The 15,820-nt window shown below is 40.6% G+C and overlaps 1 protein-coding gene and 1 long non-coding RNA gene across 7 annotated transcripts in view; one reads left to right on the top strand and one right to left on the bottom strand.

Moving 5' to 3' along the window:
• Window positions 1–1,140: 1,140 nt before the first annotated feature.
• The window catches only part of map3k20a (mitogen-activated protein kinase kinase kinase 20a), a 24,435-nt gene continuing 9,755 nt past the window's right edge, over window positions 1,141–15,820 (top strand). For 2 of the 4 annotated variants that reach the window (XM_086051211.1, XM_086051209.1), the window contains exons 1-11: window positions 1,141–1,320; window positions 5,010–5,199; window positions 6,130–6,217; window positions 8,118–8,219; window positions 9,256–9,321; window positions 9,575–9,603; window positions 9,850–9,987; window positions 10,534–10,620; window positions 11,749–11,823; window positions 11,908–12,014; window positions 13,632–13,767. In XM_086051211.1, the coding sequence (XP_085907337.1) occupies window positions 5,041–5,199; window positions 6,130–6,217; window positions 8,118–8,219; window positions 9,256–9,321; window positions 9,575–9,603; window positions 9,850–9,987; window positions 10,534–10,620; window positions 11,749–11,823; window positions 11,908–12,014; window positions 13,632–13,767 (987 nt within the window). In that variant the 5' untranslated portion in view covers window positions 1,141–1,320; window positions 5,010–5,040. The remainder of the gene's footprint in view (window positions 1,321–5,009; window positions 5,200–6,129; window positions 6,218–8,117; window positions 8,220–9,255; window positions 9,322–9,574; window positions 9,604–9,849; window positions 9,988–10,533; window positions 10,621–11,748; window positions 11,824–11,907; window positions 12,015–13,631; window positions 13,768–15,820) is intronic. The other 2 variants (XM_086051210.1, XM_086051212.1) reach the window with 2 other exon arrangements.
• Window positions 12,149–15,820, bottom strand: part of LOC147136612 (uncharacterized) — a 17,435-nt gene continuing 13,763 nt past the window's right edge. The window contains exons 1-3 of one of the 3 annotated variants that reach the window (XR_015089508.1): window positions 14,025–14,039; window positions 13,587–13,844; window positions 12,149–12,641 (exon numbers count right to left, since the gene is read on the bottom strand). This is a non-coding gene — a long non-coding RNA (uncharacterized LOC147136612). Of the gene's footprint in view, window positions 12,642–13,586; window positions 14,261–15,820 lie in introns of those variants that run through there. The other 2 variants (XR_015089507.1, XR_015089506.1) reach the window with 2 other exon arrangements.

The raw sequence follows: 15,820 nt of genomic DNA, 5'->3' as shown, positions 1-15,820 counted from the left end.
GAGGGCTTTGTTTGACTCGTTATTCTTGAAGCACTCTACTTGTTTAACAATGGCTAAAAAAAAAATGTCTCAATCTCACGATTTAACTATCAATGCTGAGAGATAGCAACAATTTTCTCATTAGTATATAACACGTTTTACTCTGCGCCATATTACTTTTGTCCTCAGTTAACCTTTGAACCTTTTCTCTAAAAAAACAATTGGCATTGCCTTTAAAGGGGAATATTTGCTGTATCTGGAGATACGTGTGATCTAGTGTAAAGTGTTTTAAACTGTTTTAGGGCATCCGGTGAGAAAAAAACAAGCCAAAAGTCACTACAACAAGTTCTTGGCGTTTTACGGTATAACTCAAAATACACAAATAAATCCAAAAACAAAAATTAAAAGCACCCAGTTTGAATGGTTGATGCATATTATCTTAGGCTGTGAGACTGGAAATTTTATTTACAGCCATTACTGATAAGCGGTTCCAATTCAGAATTATAATTGTATTACAGGCAGCAGCACCGGAAAGAGGAGAAAAGACACCACTATTCTAAGGGCCCATGACTGACGGGCCCTTGAAAATAGGAGTTTCAATTGGTGGCATCCAAGGGGTTGTTTCAAATGTTTCACACACTGAACGATATTGTCAGTCAGCCACGCTCAGTTGACATCTTACCGCCTTATTTGTATTTCAGTTACTGCTGTATGTTTCTCATCTGACTGTTTTATATAATATATGGCCTTGAAGTGGGTTTTTTTTTCAAATATTAAAATTAATTACTGCAATTATGACCTAAGTATTATCGGGTTTACGCAATTTGGAGATTCAAACTGCCAACTCTCAGGTCATTGATCAGTGGACAATTAAACCACTCCATAAACTGAGCCACTGAGCCTATCACTATTAATCTAATGTTTTTCCGATTGTTTTAAAATTATGGCCAAGCAGTGTTTTTTCCATCCAAAAAAATACTCCACTTAGTGTAGTTTCGTGCTACAGATTTGATTTACGGACACATTCATTGCGCAATGCGGAACTCCGTCGTAAACCGAAGACAACCTTGAACCGGAGTGAAAAAGCAGCAACACGTCATTGTCGTTTGTGGCCAGCAGAGAGCGCTGTTGTCATTACAAATGGAGGTCCAAAGAGGCCGGTCCTCGTCGTCCTTCAAGTCAAGAAGTTGTGTAACCAGTAAAACAACCGTGGGTAGAGCACGTGAAAATAAAAAAAGGGCGAGTATCACCCGATTTCCGGGAACATTTTAGGTTCTTCACTTCCAGTTTGTGCTCCTTCAAGACTATTCGCTTGACGATCTTCCAAAAAGTTTGTGTGCGGTATGTATGATGAGTGAATATTTGTGTACGCTTTTGCTTTGTTTTTGCGTGGCTCGGCATCCTCATGGACGTTAGTTGGAGAACTTTCAACTCCCAAATCAAAGCCCGTTCTTCACGTTTTGCTGTGGAGTGACAAATTAGTCATGTTTGCTGTTTTGTTGTTGAGACCATGCATACTTCTACTACTAGCCTACTACTACTACATCTAGTACTCCCGTTGCACTCATCTTTACAATTTATGAGCATTTCCTCAGTGCGATGCATAATGTTAAAGTATAGATGATGCTTTCAACGCCTCGCGGTAATGTGTTTTATTACCAAAAAAGTGCATTTAATAATGTATGCCACTGTAACGTTATGCAGTTTGAACCTTATGCTGTGCTTGAATATAGCGGAACAAACGCCCTAAAAAAAAAAAACCCCAATGAAAATATACTGCACATAGGTTAAATAAAATTGTGCTAAATAAATGTTGACAAACTGTTCTTAAAGATTAAATGCAACTGTCTTTATTTGAAAGACTAAGGTGATATCAGCGATTTCTTTCTAAATGCATTTAGCATGTTTGAAAATAATTGCTGAAAACCTGTGCAAAGACTGAGAACTAAGTAATACTGAATTGTGGGCCCTATTTTTGTGCCCATCCCACGTGTAGCGTATAGTGCGGCCTAAATGTGTGCATGGGTGAGTTTTCTTTCTTTGGGTATTGAAGACGGGCGCAGGTAGAAAGGGGTGTTTGCGGCGTAGTGGGAGTGAACACAACCGACTTCCTGGCCAATGCAAATGCTCTACTAATTTCCTTAAAATTCGGCTCAGGAATGGCAATAGTCATAGTCATAGTGAGAGCGGCGACAATGGCTGGATTTTTCATGATTTTGAATGCTCATTTCATGTACTTGCCATTTTTCTTATTTAGCATTCATATTTAATAGGCCACAGTCTGTGTGTGTGTGTGTGTCTTGACGCCTAAGAGTGACCGACCGAACCCAGGTTAAGAATCACCGAGCCAGTGGCGCTCACTTCATTCTACAATGAGTCAGAATGAGTCAGCAGAAATCATGTCACCAACTACCAAACCCAGTTCTCCCGCATATATCTTAAATTTCCTGTTAGTAGGTGAATGAATGAGCTAAATGTGGCAACCTAATTAAAAAAAAACTCTCACTCTCACTATGGCGCAGTCCGGTTGCTCACCATTGCGCACTACGACCACACGCTTGCTCCAGCTTTTGTATTAGATGGCCTTAGATTGTGCCGGTGCCTAATGAAACGACCTGTGATTGTATGTGAGGACACGCCACCCGGCTTTATGCACGATGTGACTTTAGCAATGCGCTCACGTTTGCTGTTGCGGGAGAAGCATCGAGAATGAGTGGCGCAATGTCAACCATTCCCCTGTGACCCCGCTTGAGTGGGGACACAATACAGTGGGCCGGCCCGCCGAGCAGCTTCCTGCGAGGGCTGAGTGTAGCATGAATACGCGTTAATGGTCGCAAAGCAATGGCTCCCCTCTGTGACAATTGAGGAAAATCCATCCATGGACAGCAATTCCAATGAAGAACAAGGTAACCGCTTTTTTTTTTTTTTTTAAAGCCCAGATGGCTCAGCTGCAAATTGGGAAAGCGAGGAACAAATAACAAAGCTACACTTTGCTTTAATGATGAATGAATTATTTACAGAAAAGGAATTATTGAGAGAAAAAAAATACTTGCTGCTTTTATCGACAAATAAAAGGATAGAATTACCAATCTATTTGGTGTTGTGTTTTTCCACCGTCCCTTCATTTTTTTTTTTGTCTGTTTGAGCCATTTTCTCTTCAAGCAAAGAGATCGGTTTCACTTTGGAACACTGGGACAGTATGAAATTTTAAGATGTATGGACTGGACACGACGTTTGGCACTGGTTCTTTAGGGTACCAGTCAACAGTGGGTCAATACTTAAAGCGGAAATCAACCCAAACATTTTTTTTTTTTTTTACAAGAATATGTTCCCAGCAGGCCCACTAGTTGAAACAAGGAATTCTGATTAATAGTGTGTTTGTGCAATATGAGTTAAGCAGCCAAATCCTCACGTTTTTAGCCATCTCAGGGGGCGGCCATTTTGTCATTCCTGCCGGCTGAAAATGACATCACAACTACCCAGGGCTCAGGGAACGACCTATCACAGCTCGCCTGTTTTCAAACGCTGAGCCGTGATTGGTCGTTACCTAAGACCAGGGTAGTTGTGATGTCATTTTCAGTCAACAGAAGTGACAAAATGGCCGCCCCCAGAGACGGCCAAAAACAAATCAACTCTTGTTTCACAAACGCAATATTTACATGCCTTGTTTCAACTAGTGGGCTTGCATGTAACATCTTCTTGAAAAAAATATTAGGGATAGACCGATTATCATCCGGGCCGGTTATCGGGGCCGATATTTGGCATTTTGGCGTTTATCGGCATCTGCCTTTTTTTTGTCATTTTAAGGCCGATAAATTAAAAACTGCTTTATTCGTGCTTGCTGCAGCGTGCTTCTCTCTCTCTGTTTGCTGCACGACTGGCCCTGCCTCCATAGGCAGATTGGCCCGCCCAGAGCACCATCTGATTGGTTCCTTGTGCAGTGCGTAACCAAGCCAATCAGCGTAAAGCTGCGTGCTTGCTCCCTGCTCTCTCTCTCTCTCTCTCTCTCTCTGTCTCCTGGACGAGCTAGGCACATACACGACGGGAGTCGTCGAGTTAGTAGTTCAAGGCAATGCAAAATAGACTTTGCCGAAATTTTAGTAAGTGTCAGTCCACTATAAGTCACTTGTAACATTACTATGAGCCCTTCTATGTCATGTAAACACAAGGGGCAGTTCTGCTGGCCACAGTATAGCTAGCTGCCTTGCGGCTCAAGCTAACCACTCCCCCAATGTCACAACAGTTAATTTGCTTTGTGAATGACATGGCTCCTGAGAGAAGTTGCTGATAATGTCGGGAAATGGTGATAAAAGTAAGACGTGAGTGAGTGCCAGTCAGTGTGTGCGTGTCTGTGTGTAAGCCACGTAATGAAAAGCTAAACACAACTTTATTTATAGAGCACTTTAAAACAACCACCGCTCCAAGTGCCTCTGATTTGATATACAAGGAACTGCCGTGCTTGAGGAAAAACAACAAATCAGAGCCAGAAGGTGGGACTTGTGAGGTGTCAATCATTTGTAGCGCAATCACATGCACACTCGATGATAATATTTAGGGCCCTAGTTTCAAAAATAGATGCTCGCTGTAAAATCGGGCGCATTTTCGTTTCCGTGCCAGGTCAAGGCTAGCTTACCGTGTTTGAGAATTTGGTAGCTAGACCGTGCTACGCCACACTGGCTGTTGCATCTGACAATTTGATGACAGAATGTAGACTAGACCTTAGACCGGCGAAAAGCAGGTCTAAGTTGTGACGCGTTTGGTGGAACGTGATCATGGTGGATGGATTGAACAGGCAGACAGATGCTGGCGTACCAAAGCTTCAAAGCCAATTTTTTTTTCAGCCCAAAAACAGTAAAAGGGCCACATTTTCACCAAATAAGGACGGTACCCAAAAATGTATTGGAACTTTCTTTTTTCTATGTGCTACAGCAATGACTGCATTTACATGACAAAACAATGCTAAATGGATGCACAGACGCAGCTTTGCTTTCCACGTGAACCGTAATTCCACCTTTCGTGATTTTCCCCAGAAGCGGTGTCAGCGCCAAGCGTCAGAATGAGATGTCGTCTCATAGCGGCTCCTTTGTGCAAATCAAGTTCGATGACATCCACTTCTTCGAGAACTGTGGCGGCGGCAGCTTCGGAAGCGTCTACCGGGCCAGATGGATCTCCCAGGACAAAGAGGTGGCGGTGAAAAAGCTGCTCAAGATTGAGAACGAGGTGGGAGTCGTAATTGCCCGGGGCTTTTCATGTACACTTTGTACTTTTTAATTGTCACGATAGTAATCATTTTAATTGCGAGCCCATTTAGTGGGATGTGGCGACTTGCGCGCACATCATTCATGGTCATTATACTCCCCCGCTAGGAAAATGGTGTTGCAAAAGAAACATTATTGGCAAATCCTGTTTGGCATATTTTCAACCCAGGGTGCTCCTGAATCAAGCACAGGGAGGAGAGGCTGTGTTTAAATAAAAAAAATAAAAAAAATCATCTTTGAAAAAGCTCACTTTATCGTATCTGTTATGAATACCTAGTACAAGATCACAGACTGAACTTGAGTCAGTACTGCGGGGATCAACTCTGATGAAATAAAAAATGTCATCTTTTAAGTGGGGAAGCAATTGTTTGCTTAATTACAGTGTTTTGCTACAGTTACGCTTAAGTGCTTTTATCAGGTTTCTGTTCACTCTGCCAGTATGCTATACAACTATAATACGGTATGTAATTGTGTTATATCTGACAGCACCAGAAAGCCATTCATGAATAAATTTCGATAACACTGCATCCACAATAATTAACATCTCATACAGTGTCAATCAAAACTAGAGGATTAGTATCTATAATGTCCCTTTAACTCCTTCACCTCCAGACATTTTCAGACCCTTTTTTAGCCTAACGTTTGAAAAAAATTATAAATAGGTTCCTGGGATTGAACGGCTAGACTGAAAAGACAAATAAATTTGTCCAAAAACATGCATGTAATGTGCATTTGAGACCCAATGGGTAAACTTGAGTGCGTTTGTTTTAAAGTTGAAGAATTAATCAAATTGAAATGGACACCGCAATATGGTAGAATGAATATATTAATTGATGAATTTCCTTCTCGCCGTTCAAAAAACCGATTTGTCCTTTGTGTGTCCACCACACAGGCCGAAATCCTCAGCGTCCTCAGCCATCGTAACATCATCCAGTTTTATGGCGCTGTCGTTGAGGCACCCAACTATGGAATCGTCACTGGTAAGTGATGTAAATATTTTTAGTCCACCACACTTATCTTATTATTATTAAAATGTCATTATTAAAATGGTTAATAAAAAAAAAAAAAAAAACATAAATGTGTCCTTATGTAGACACAATAACTCGGAAACAAAACATTTCCAACTGCTGCTGTGGTGTCCGTCTTAGGAACGTAAATGGATTTGTCGGAAAGTAGCTAGCGGGTGTCTTGTTTGTTCAAGGGTGAATCATATTACCAACAGAAACGGCAAAGAGTTTATTGATTATCCTTTGTAATTTCCTGTGTTGACATAGTGCTCCAACAACCAATATGTACCTGCGCTTCAATACGTCTCTTTTTATAACTGCCACTCAGCTGCAAAAGAATATTAGCTAGAAGTTAATAGGGGGCAAAGGTGTTTTTAAATACTAAAGGAAGTCAACCCTAACATATTTTTTCAAGAATATGTTCTATGCAGGCCCACTAGTTGAAACAAGGCATTCTGCAAAATATTGCGTTTGTGGAATAAGTGTTATTACACTCGTTTTTAGCCATGTCAGGGGGCGGCCATTTTGTCACTTATGTCTACTGAAGATGACATCACAGTTGCTCAGGGCTCAGGTAACGACCAATCACGGCTGACCTGTTTTCTGAAGCTGAGCCACGATTGGTCCTTACCTGAGCCCTGAGCATCTGTGATGTCATTTTCAGTCGACAGAAGTGACAAAATGGCCGCCCCCTGAGATGGCAACAAATGGGTGCATTATGCTGCTTAACTCATATTCCACAAACACAATATTAATCAGAATGCCGTGTTTCAAATAGTGGACCTGCATAGAACATATTCTTGAAAAAATATGTTTGGTTTGACTTCTGCTTTAAGTGAGACTAAAAAAAAAAAAAATCAGTCAATAAGTTATTGGATGCGACTGAAAGGCGGGAAAGGCAGTTCATCTGCGTGCATCAGAGCCACAGACGTCCCTGTCATATTATCTGTGGAATGTGGACGCAGCATATAAAAGTGCAAAGTGCAGTTGCAGACAGGCATTGACTTGCTGTCGCTCCTTGTTGGTGTTTTGCCTCTCTTGACTGCTAATTCAAGTTTCAAACAAACTTAATACATAACATGTTCCCAAAATAAACAGCGGTGATTAGTGCCTCGCTGCACGTTATCTTGGTAGCGGTGCAATACAATTTTGCGGAAGTTGGCATACCTGCGACCTTGTCTGGCACTTCACACACTGTAAAAACCTGACAGTGCACCTTAATAAAAAGAAACAGATCTTAAAAGTGTAAAATGCCTGTATAGAGGCACTCATTCCATATAATTAATCTGACTGAAAAATGAATTTGTGTCATAGTCAGTTATGCAATACAATTTACGGTAGCATCATTTTGATTAGGCTAACTGATAAAATAATTCTTTTTTTTTTTTTTTCCAACATCTTGTTTTTTCTTGGTAAATGCAAGCTTGATCGTCCAACATAGCTTTCACTTATAAATGCTTTGATAAAGCCAAATTCTTCAACTGTGGATTTTAGTCAACAAGCACCCTGGCAACTTCACTGTCAGAGCAGAGATATTCAGAAAACATGAAGCGTAGGTAAACATCCCTCAACTGGTCACAATTATCAAACAAAGCAAGTTAATCTGTGTATGTATCAATTGTGAGTCACATTATATTAGGTCTGAATCACATCCAAAAACATTCCAGGTGCATTTCACATATGCACACATGACATACTGTATTTTGAATAATACCCCGTCTGCAGTAAGAAAAGCAACAAAAAGTGCCCGTCAACCCTGTGAAAATATAAAATACACACACATGAGGCAGGCACAATGCTATTATTCATTTGGTTCTGTCTCTTGGACCTGCCCAGAAGTGTTTATTTCTATGCTTTCCTGTTTCCTGACTAGAATATGCCAGTGGCGGATCACTGTACGACTACCTTTCCTGCAATGAGAGTGAGGAAATGGACATGGGGCACATTATGACATGGGCTACAGAGATCGCCAGAGGTGAGATAAGTCAAGTTAGTTATTAGTCAGCATGCACTACAGAGGTTACATTTTGTTTTTTCGAAGCTTTGCGTGTGCATGGGCAGCTACGAAGTAGTGCTTCTCAAACGTTCTATACGCCGAGGACCACCTTAAAAAAAAGACTTAGCATTCCTAGTACTATAATTTCAGTTGAATTATTTCACCTATTTAATATCCTAAGCCACTGTCAGTTTGAACATTAACGCTGGGCTTGGATATAATTTTAAAAAAGTGTACTTGAATAATGACTCCATTGAAATCTGTTGCACAAAAACGTGAATGTTTAAAATCAAACCGTTAAAGATTAAATGCAAATGTATTCATTTTTCTTAAGTTAAATACAACTGAACTCTACTGTTTTTTAAAAGTACTTGCGTACTGTAGTGAATAAAAAAAACAAAAAACAAGTTTAAACGGGCTGTATGCCTAGCTACAAATGTTATTCTGCTATTTTTTATGTTTTTATGTTATTCCACTTTTAAAATGTGCGATTTATTTATTTTTTAAGTAGTAGTCATACCACACTTTCATGACAGTCACAGTCTAACCCAAACATGTTTTTTTTAACAATATATTCTATGCAGGCCCACAACATTCTGGTTATAATATTGTGTTTGTGGAATATGAGTTAAGCAACAAAATCCACCCGTTTTTAGCCATCTTTTAGGAGGGGCGGCCATTTTCTCACCTCTGTCGACTGAAAATGACATCACAGATGCTCTGGACTCAGATAACGACCAATCATGGCTCAGCTTCAGAAAACAGGTGAGCCGTGATTGGTCGTTATCTGAGCCCTGAGCAACTGTGATGTCATTTTCAGTCGACAGAAATGACAAAATGGCCGCCCCCTGAGATGGCTAAAAACGGGTGGATTTTGCTGCTTAACTCGTAGTTCATATTAATCACATTATAATCATATTGGGCCTGCATAGAACATATTCTTGAAAAAAAAAATGTTTGGGTTGACTTCCCCGTTAAGGCTCATAATACATTCGTCGCTTTATTTTCACTTCAGGAATCCACTATTTACACTCAGAGGCCCCTGTCAAGGTGATCCACAGAGACCTGAAGTCAAGGAATGGTAATTATATCATTTTTCACATCTCAAGTTAACGCAGCAGTCAAAACATTAGGTACACCTTCGCAATCGAATTCGATTCAATACAAAAATTCGGATTTAACATAATGATCAATCCCGGTTTTGCCAGAGTGAAATTTCTGGAGGTGTATCTAATGTTGCGCCCGGTGAGTGTATATTTTATGTATGATTTTTTTTATTTTTTATGGATGCTTCTTTGCCATTTTTATCAGAGAAATTATGATTTGTCTTTCAGTTGTTATAACGGCAGATAAAGTCCTCAAGGTAAGTGTAGTTCCACATTCTGTACATTTAAGAGTTAGTTAACAGTTAACTTGAGCTGACCTTATTATTGCAACCTGGTTGCATTGTTGAACAACTTTTATGCTACAAATATATAAACAGCATGATAAACAACAACAAAAGCAAAAAAAAAAAAATCCATGCAATTCTGTACAGTATGTTGCTACGTCTGCTGCATAGTCAAATTAATATTTTTTTGTGTGTTTTTTTTTTTTTTTTTTTTCCCAGATTTGTGACTTCGGGGCCTCCAAGTTTCTGACCCACACCACACACATGTCTTTGGTGGGCACCTTTCCATGGATGGCGCCTGAGGTTATCCAGAGCCTGCCAGTGTCTGAGACCTGTGACACCTTCTCCTACGCTGTGGTGAGTGGCCACGGCCAGAGACGAAGCAAACTGGAAAGAAATGGCGCGTGCGTGTCAATTTGAACATGCCAAAAACTCGAGGAAAGTTAGCGATTTCGAAACCTTTCATCGGGAAAAGTCGGGCTCCGAAGACGCACCTCACTCTGGGCGTGACGGCTCTGGCGACGACCACAGTTAGGGAAGTCACATGATCATGAGTCAACTTGTCTTTTTGAGTGATGACTGTGACAACGTATGGAGCAGTTGGTTGCATAAGACTCCATTTTCACCGAGCGAGAGCTTCACTTGAGTATGTTGGAAAATCTCCTTTATGTTTGCGTGTGTGTATAATTCCGAAAGTGCATATGTTAATTTAAGCCATTTCAACTACCGGTGAATATAGTTCCGTTGCCGTGAGTGTACATAGTGATTGCATTGAATTCATGACATTAATCACCATCGCCATTATTGTAACAGAGGCTGTTGAAGTGTTTGAAACCTCCAATGTCATAAAGTATCAGTACTGTATATTAACGCGTCGCTATTTTAACACGGCTTGTGTTACAGGTGCTTTGGGAAATGCTGACTCGCGAGGTGCCATTCAAAGGCCTCGAAGGCTTACAAGTGGCTTGGCTTGTAGTGGAAAAGGAGGAGGTATTTTATCACCCAATTCCAATTCAATACTAATTATACTAATAATAATTGTATATTGCACACTAGGAGGAGCAGCACAGTATCCACTGAACTGAAGCAAAAATGTGGCTAAAACGTTTGAATTCTTTGCCTTCTCTATAATTATGTCATTACACTGAAAAAAGTTGAATTTACAAAATGTTATTTCGTCAGGTGGTTGCACAAAATAAAATCATCTGTATCCAGATACATTTTTTTAACATGATGTATAGTCTATTTTTAAAAAAATTATCTGGATCCAGATGATTTTATTTTGTGCAACAGCCACCTGACGAAATAAAATTGAGTAAAATTGAAACCAACTACTACAACTTTTTTTTTTTTTTTAATACTAGGCTGGATTGCCACCATTGTAAGCATAATATTAGCAACACTTTTTAGTCAGGCTCAGTGCAGTTCCATAAGTTCTATAGGTATGAAAATATCCTTAAATTAATGTTTTTTTTTAATTAACCTTTTGTTTTGGATATCATTAGATTTTGCGGGTGTTCCTAATGAAGTGTCTGTCGGTGTATCTGTCAGATGAAAGCAAAGCAACTTTTAGGACCTCTTTTTTAAACAGGAAGTCAACCCAAACTTTTTCTTTACAAAATATGTTCTATGCACCCCCACTAGCCGAAACACGGCATTCTGATAAATATTGCGTTTGTGGAATATGAGTTACGCATTAAAATCCACCCATTTTTGTCCAACCGAGGGGGCGGCCATTTTGTCACTTGCTGTTGACCTGAAAATGTTCATCCCAGTTGCTCAGTGCTCAGATAACGACCAATCATGGCTCAGCTTCAGAAAACAGGTGAGCTGTGATTGGTCGTTACCTGAGCCCTGAGCAACTGTCATTTTCAGTTGACAAAATGGCCGCCTCCTCAGTTGGACAAAAATGGGTGGATTTTGCTGCTTAATAATCACAATGCTTGGACTAGTGAAGGTGCAAAGAACATATTTGTGCAAATATTTTTGGGGGGGTTGACTTCCCCTTTGAAGGCAAAACTTTTACTTTATGCAAGCATTGAATTTGCATGTTTGTTCAAACACTGAGGTGTAACAATTGCCGACAAATGGGATGTCATGTGTGTATTTGCGCTTCAGAGGTTGACCGTCCCCAGCGGCTGTCCTGCCAGCTTTGCAGAGCTGATGAGGGACTGCTGGATGACGGACCCCAAAGTGAGCGCCGCAAGCGCTTGGCCCGCCACCGAGTGCCACGACGCGTCCTCATGGCACGCCACTAAAGTTGTTCCCTCGATTCAGGAGAGGCCAACGTTCAAGCAGATCCTGTCGACTTTAGAGGCCATGGCGAACGACAGCCAACTTCCCCAACAGTGCAACTCTTTCCTCCACAACAAGTCTGAATGGAGGTAACGTAATGAGCCATTCGGCAGGCCAACGAAATGTATTGACAACTCAATGCGCACTCAGCCTAAAGGAAATGGCAAAGAATGACATGGAAATGTAGCTGACGGGGGTCGGGAAATACAAAAAAAGAAGTGGAGATGGTTCATATAGATCTTTAATGACTTGACTGATGGTGACGGAAAAGGCATAAAAACCTCGAACGAATCCTCCATCTGGATATATTTCCTCTCTTTACCCCATAAGGCCCTAAAAATAATCACCATCTTTTTCAAGTAGAAGTGTTTAATTGGGCTGTGTGAGCAGCTGGAGGTTCAGTTGATGTTCGGCACAGCCTGAGTCTCAGCTGCTACTTTATTCCGCCTCAGCCCCTCGGCAGGGATGGCGCCGTGTGGCTTCGTCTTCACAAAGTCGCGCTGGCGCCGTCGCGTCCGCGCAGGTGAGGCGGCCTCCAAATAGCGGGCGGGTCATGTGCGCTTTGGTACAATCTCAGTGGACTCCAGGTGGTCAAAGAGATGTTTGTGCTTATTTGAAGTTCCTGGAACATATACAGCGTTGTTTTGGAGTTCACTGTCAGAAGGAGTACGTTTGTCATTTTCAAGCTTGGATTTTTCTTCCTTGGCCTTTAATATCTGTGGCATGGGGAGAGATGAAAGGGCTTGAAGTGAAAAGAAAACTGAAAATGTTGGTTGAGCTGTGTAGGCAAAGCTTGAGGACGAACAACCGGCCGTTGAGAGCAGGGCTTCGTGATTATGCGAAAAATGCTAATCATGACTTTTCTGAATGAGATTGAAATCACAATTATTAAAGCGGAAGTCAACCCAAACATCATTTTTTTTAAAGAATATGTTCTATGCAGGCCCACTAGTTGAAACATAGCATTCTGATTACGGAATATAGTGTTTAGCAGCAAAATCCACCCGGGGCGGCCATTTTGTCACTTCTGTCGACTGAAAATGACATCACACACCCTCAGATAACAACCAATCATGGCTCAGCTTCAGAAAACAGGTGAGCCCTGAGCAACTGTGATGTCATTTTCAGTTGACAGAAGTGACTATATGGCCGCCCCCTGAGCTGGCTAAAAACAAGTGCACTTTGCTGCTTAACTCATATTTCATATTAATCATATTGCCTTGTTTCAACTAGTGGGCCTGCATAGAACATATTCTTGAAGAAAAAAAAAAAGTCTGGGTTGACTTCCCCTTTAAACAGAGTTGAAGAACAAAGTTGCGATTGAGCTTGATGAATATAACTCGTTTTTCACTGAATAGAAAGAATATTTGCATTTGAGTAGCATTATATCACCTGTCTGAGCGAGTTACTGCAGCGTTTGTGTGTGAATATTTGTTATGAGAGGGATCAACTCGATGCTATTTAGCGGCATTTCCCATCAAACTAACGAAGAGGAAAAAAAAAAAAAATCTAAAAATCACATCTCAAACACAACCCCGACTCGGCGTGAGCGTCCGTCTGCCTCGACTACACACTCCATGTTTATTTTATTTTTTTCCTATAATCCTGTTAACTACCAAACCAACCAACCAGAAACGTCAAGTAGGACATGTATCACATACCTGAGTGTTGTTGAGATTTTTTTGGGTGTGTGGGTGGTGCTGCAGGTGCGAGATCGAAGCCACACTCGACAGGCTGAAGAAGCTAGAGAGGGACCTGAGTAGCAAAGAGCAGGAACTGAAGGAGAGGGAGCGCCGTCTGAAGATGTGGGAGCGCAAACTCATCGAACAGTCCAACAGCCCCGTGAGTTGCTCCTGAGCACTTCTTCACCTTGCTACAACCTTGGATTGGTGTGAAGGGGCCTCAGCAGCGCCTCCTCTCTGCCATTGAATGAAATACAGAAACTTTTTTTTTCTCCCCCCAGTAGGTGAAGCGAATGAGACAATGCCGCAAGAAAGTAAATGAGCAGTGTTGCCACAGTCACCTTGAAAAAGTCGCTTAGTTACTTTACTGAACACGTGCTTGAAAAAGTAACTTAGATTACGAGTACATATAATTACCTTCAGCAAATAGAATAGAAAAGAATAAAGTTTGTTGTGATTGGAAATAAAATGAAGACAACCATTTTGACTTCCCGTTAAAAAATATTTTCTGGATTTCTCTAAAAGCGGAAGTCAACCCAAACATATTTTTTTCAAGAAAATGTTCCCAGCAGGCCCACTAGTTGAAACACGGCATTCTGATAAATTTTGCGTTGGAATATGAGTTGAGTAGCAAAATGCACTCGTTATTAGCCATCTCCCTGGGGCGGCCATTTTGTCCTCTGTCGACTGAAAATGACATCAAACCGCTCACGACGACCAATCGCGGCAGACCATCTGGATCTGAGCCGTGATTGGTCGTTGTGAGCAGTTGTGATGTCATTTTCAGTCGGCAGAAGACAAAATGGCCGCCCCCAGAGATGGCTAAAAACGAGTGCATTTTTTGTATTCCACAAACTCAAAATTAAACAGAATGCCGTGTCAACTAGTGGGCCTGCTGGGAACATATTCTTGAAAAAAATGTTTGCGTTGACTTCCGCTTTAAGATAAATAAGCTACTTGTTTTTTTTTTTCTTCCCAGAAAATACAATTAAATAGTCATTCTAGATTTCACGTAATATAAACACGTTATTAATAAAATACAAAACACAGTCTTTTTACTCAAGTTGAAGTAAATCTATTCTACGTGGTAAGAATTTGGAGTAACGCGTTACTTACCGACATCACTGGAAATGAGTAAACACTAACAGAATATTGATTCTTTTTTCTATCCTATTATCGGGACTCTATATGCCACTCTTTTCATTTTTGTTTGTCACAAATGTGTTCAAACACTGCACATACTAGCTTCTAAGCTAGTACGAACTACAAAACAAGAGGCGTTCAGGCTGGACTGCCAGTAATGTAAACCGCTGATCTTGGGTTGCCATGGCAGCCAATGGTATGCAATTCTACATAATAAGCCAGTGTACTGTTATTTGAAGGTCAATTTAAAATGCATTTTTGCTTTAAGATAATAAGTTTTGAAGGAAGTAGCAGTGGTTTTTAGGGCTGTGCAATTAATCGAAATTCAATAACAATTACGATTATTACGCTCCACGATTACAAATTGGCATAATCGGAAAAAACGATTATCAATATGCATTTATATCCAACAAACAAGCAAATCATACTTGAATTGATCCATTTTCACCTTTTTTTTTTAAACTTTATAATAACCAATTTTATAAATTTTGTTTGGAACTTACATAATTATAGTGTTTCAAAGAATTTGATTTGTCTTTCTATTTTTTTACGTTTAAAAATGTGTTTTGCACCAAACAAAATAAATGATCGTTTGAGCCATCGCGATTTCAGCTACTACCAAAATAACCGTGATGAATATTTTTTTCATAATGGAGCAGCCCCAGTGGTTTTAGCAGGTTATGGCTGCGCATGTTTCAAGACGTATGACGTATGTGCCAGTTCTTACCCGAGTGCTAAGCTAAACAGATCCGCTTGCACACTGCTGCCGTATCCCCGTCGGCCAACTCCAATTTCAACTAATACAGGATTGGTGTTGTGGAAGAATTTGTTTCTCGATTTAATTACTTGTAAACCATTAGCTATAATTACATGCCATAAAAGCACTATTTTTTGCCCGCTTCTTGTGCAATTTATGCATTTAGTCTGTCATTCAGAAAAAGAGCCATTTGACAGAGAAATAAATTCTCCATTGAGTCCTCACCCGCCTATGGACATTATGGAAGTCATTTACTGTATGCTTGATGTGCCATGCTGTGAAGAAAGAAGTCACAAGCGCTGGCTCCTTCGGG

Source organism: Filicampus tigris, chromosome 14 (genome assembly GCF_054856515.1).
Source record: "Filicampus tigris isolate MCC_2025a chromosome 14, RoL_Ftig_1.0, whole genome shotgun sequence".
NCBI lineage: Eukaryota > Metazoa > Chordata > Actinopteri > Syngnathiformes > Syngnathidae > Filicampus > Filicampus tigris.
This window is presented reverse-complemented; position numbering and strand designations above follow the sequence as displayed.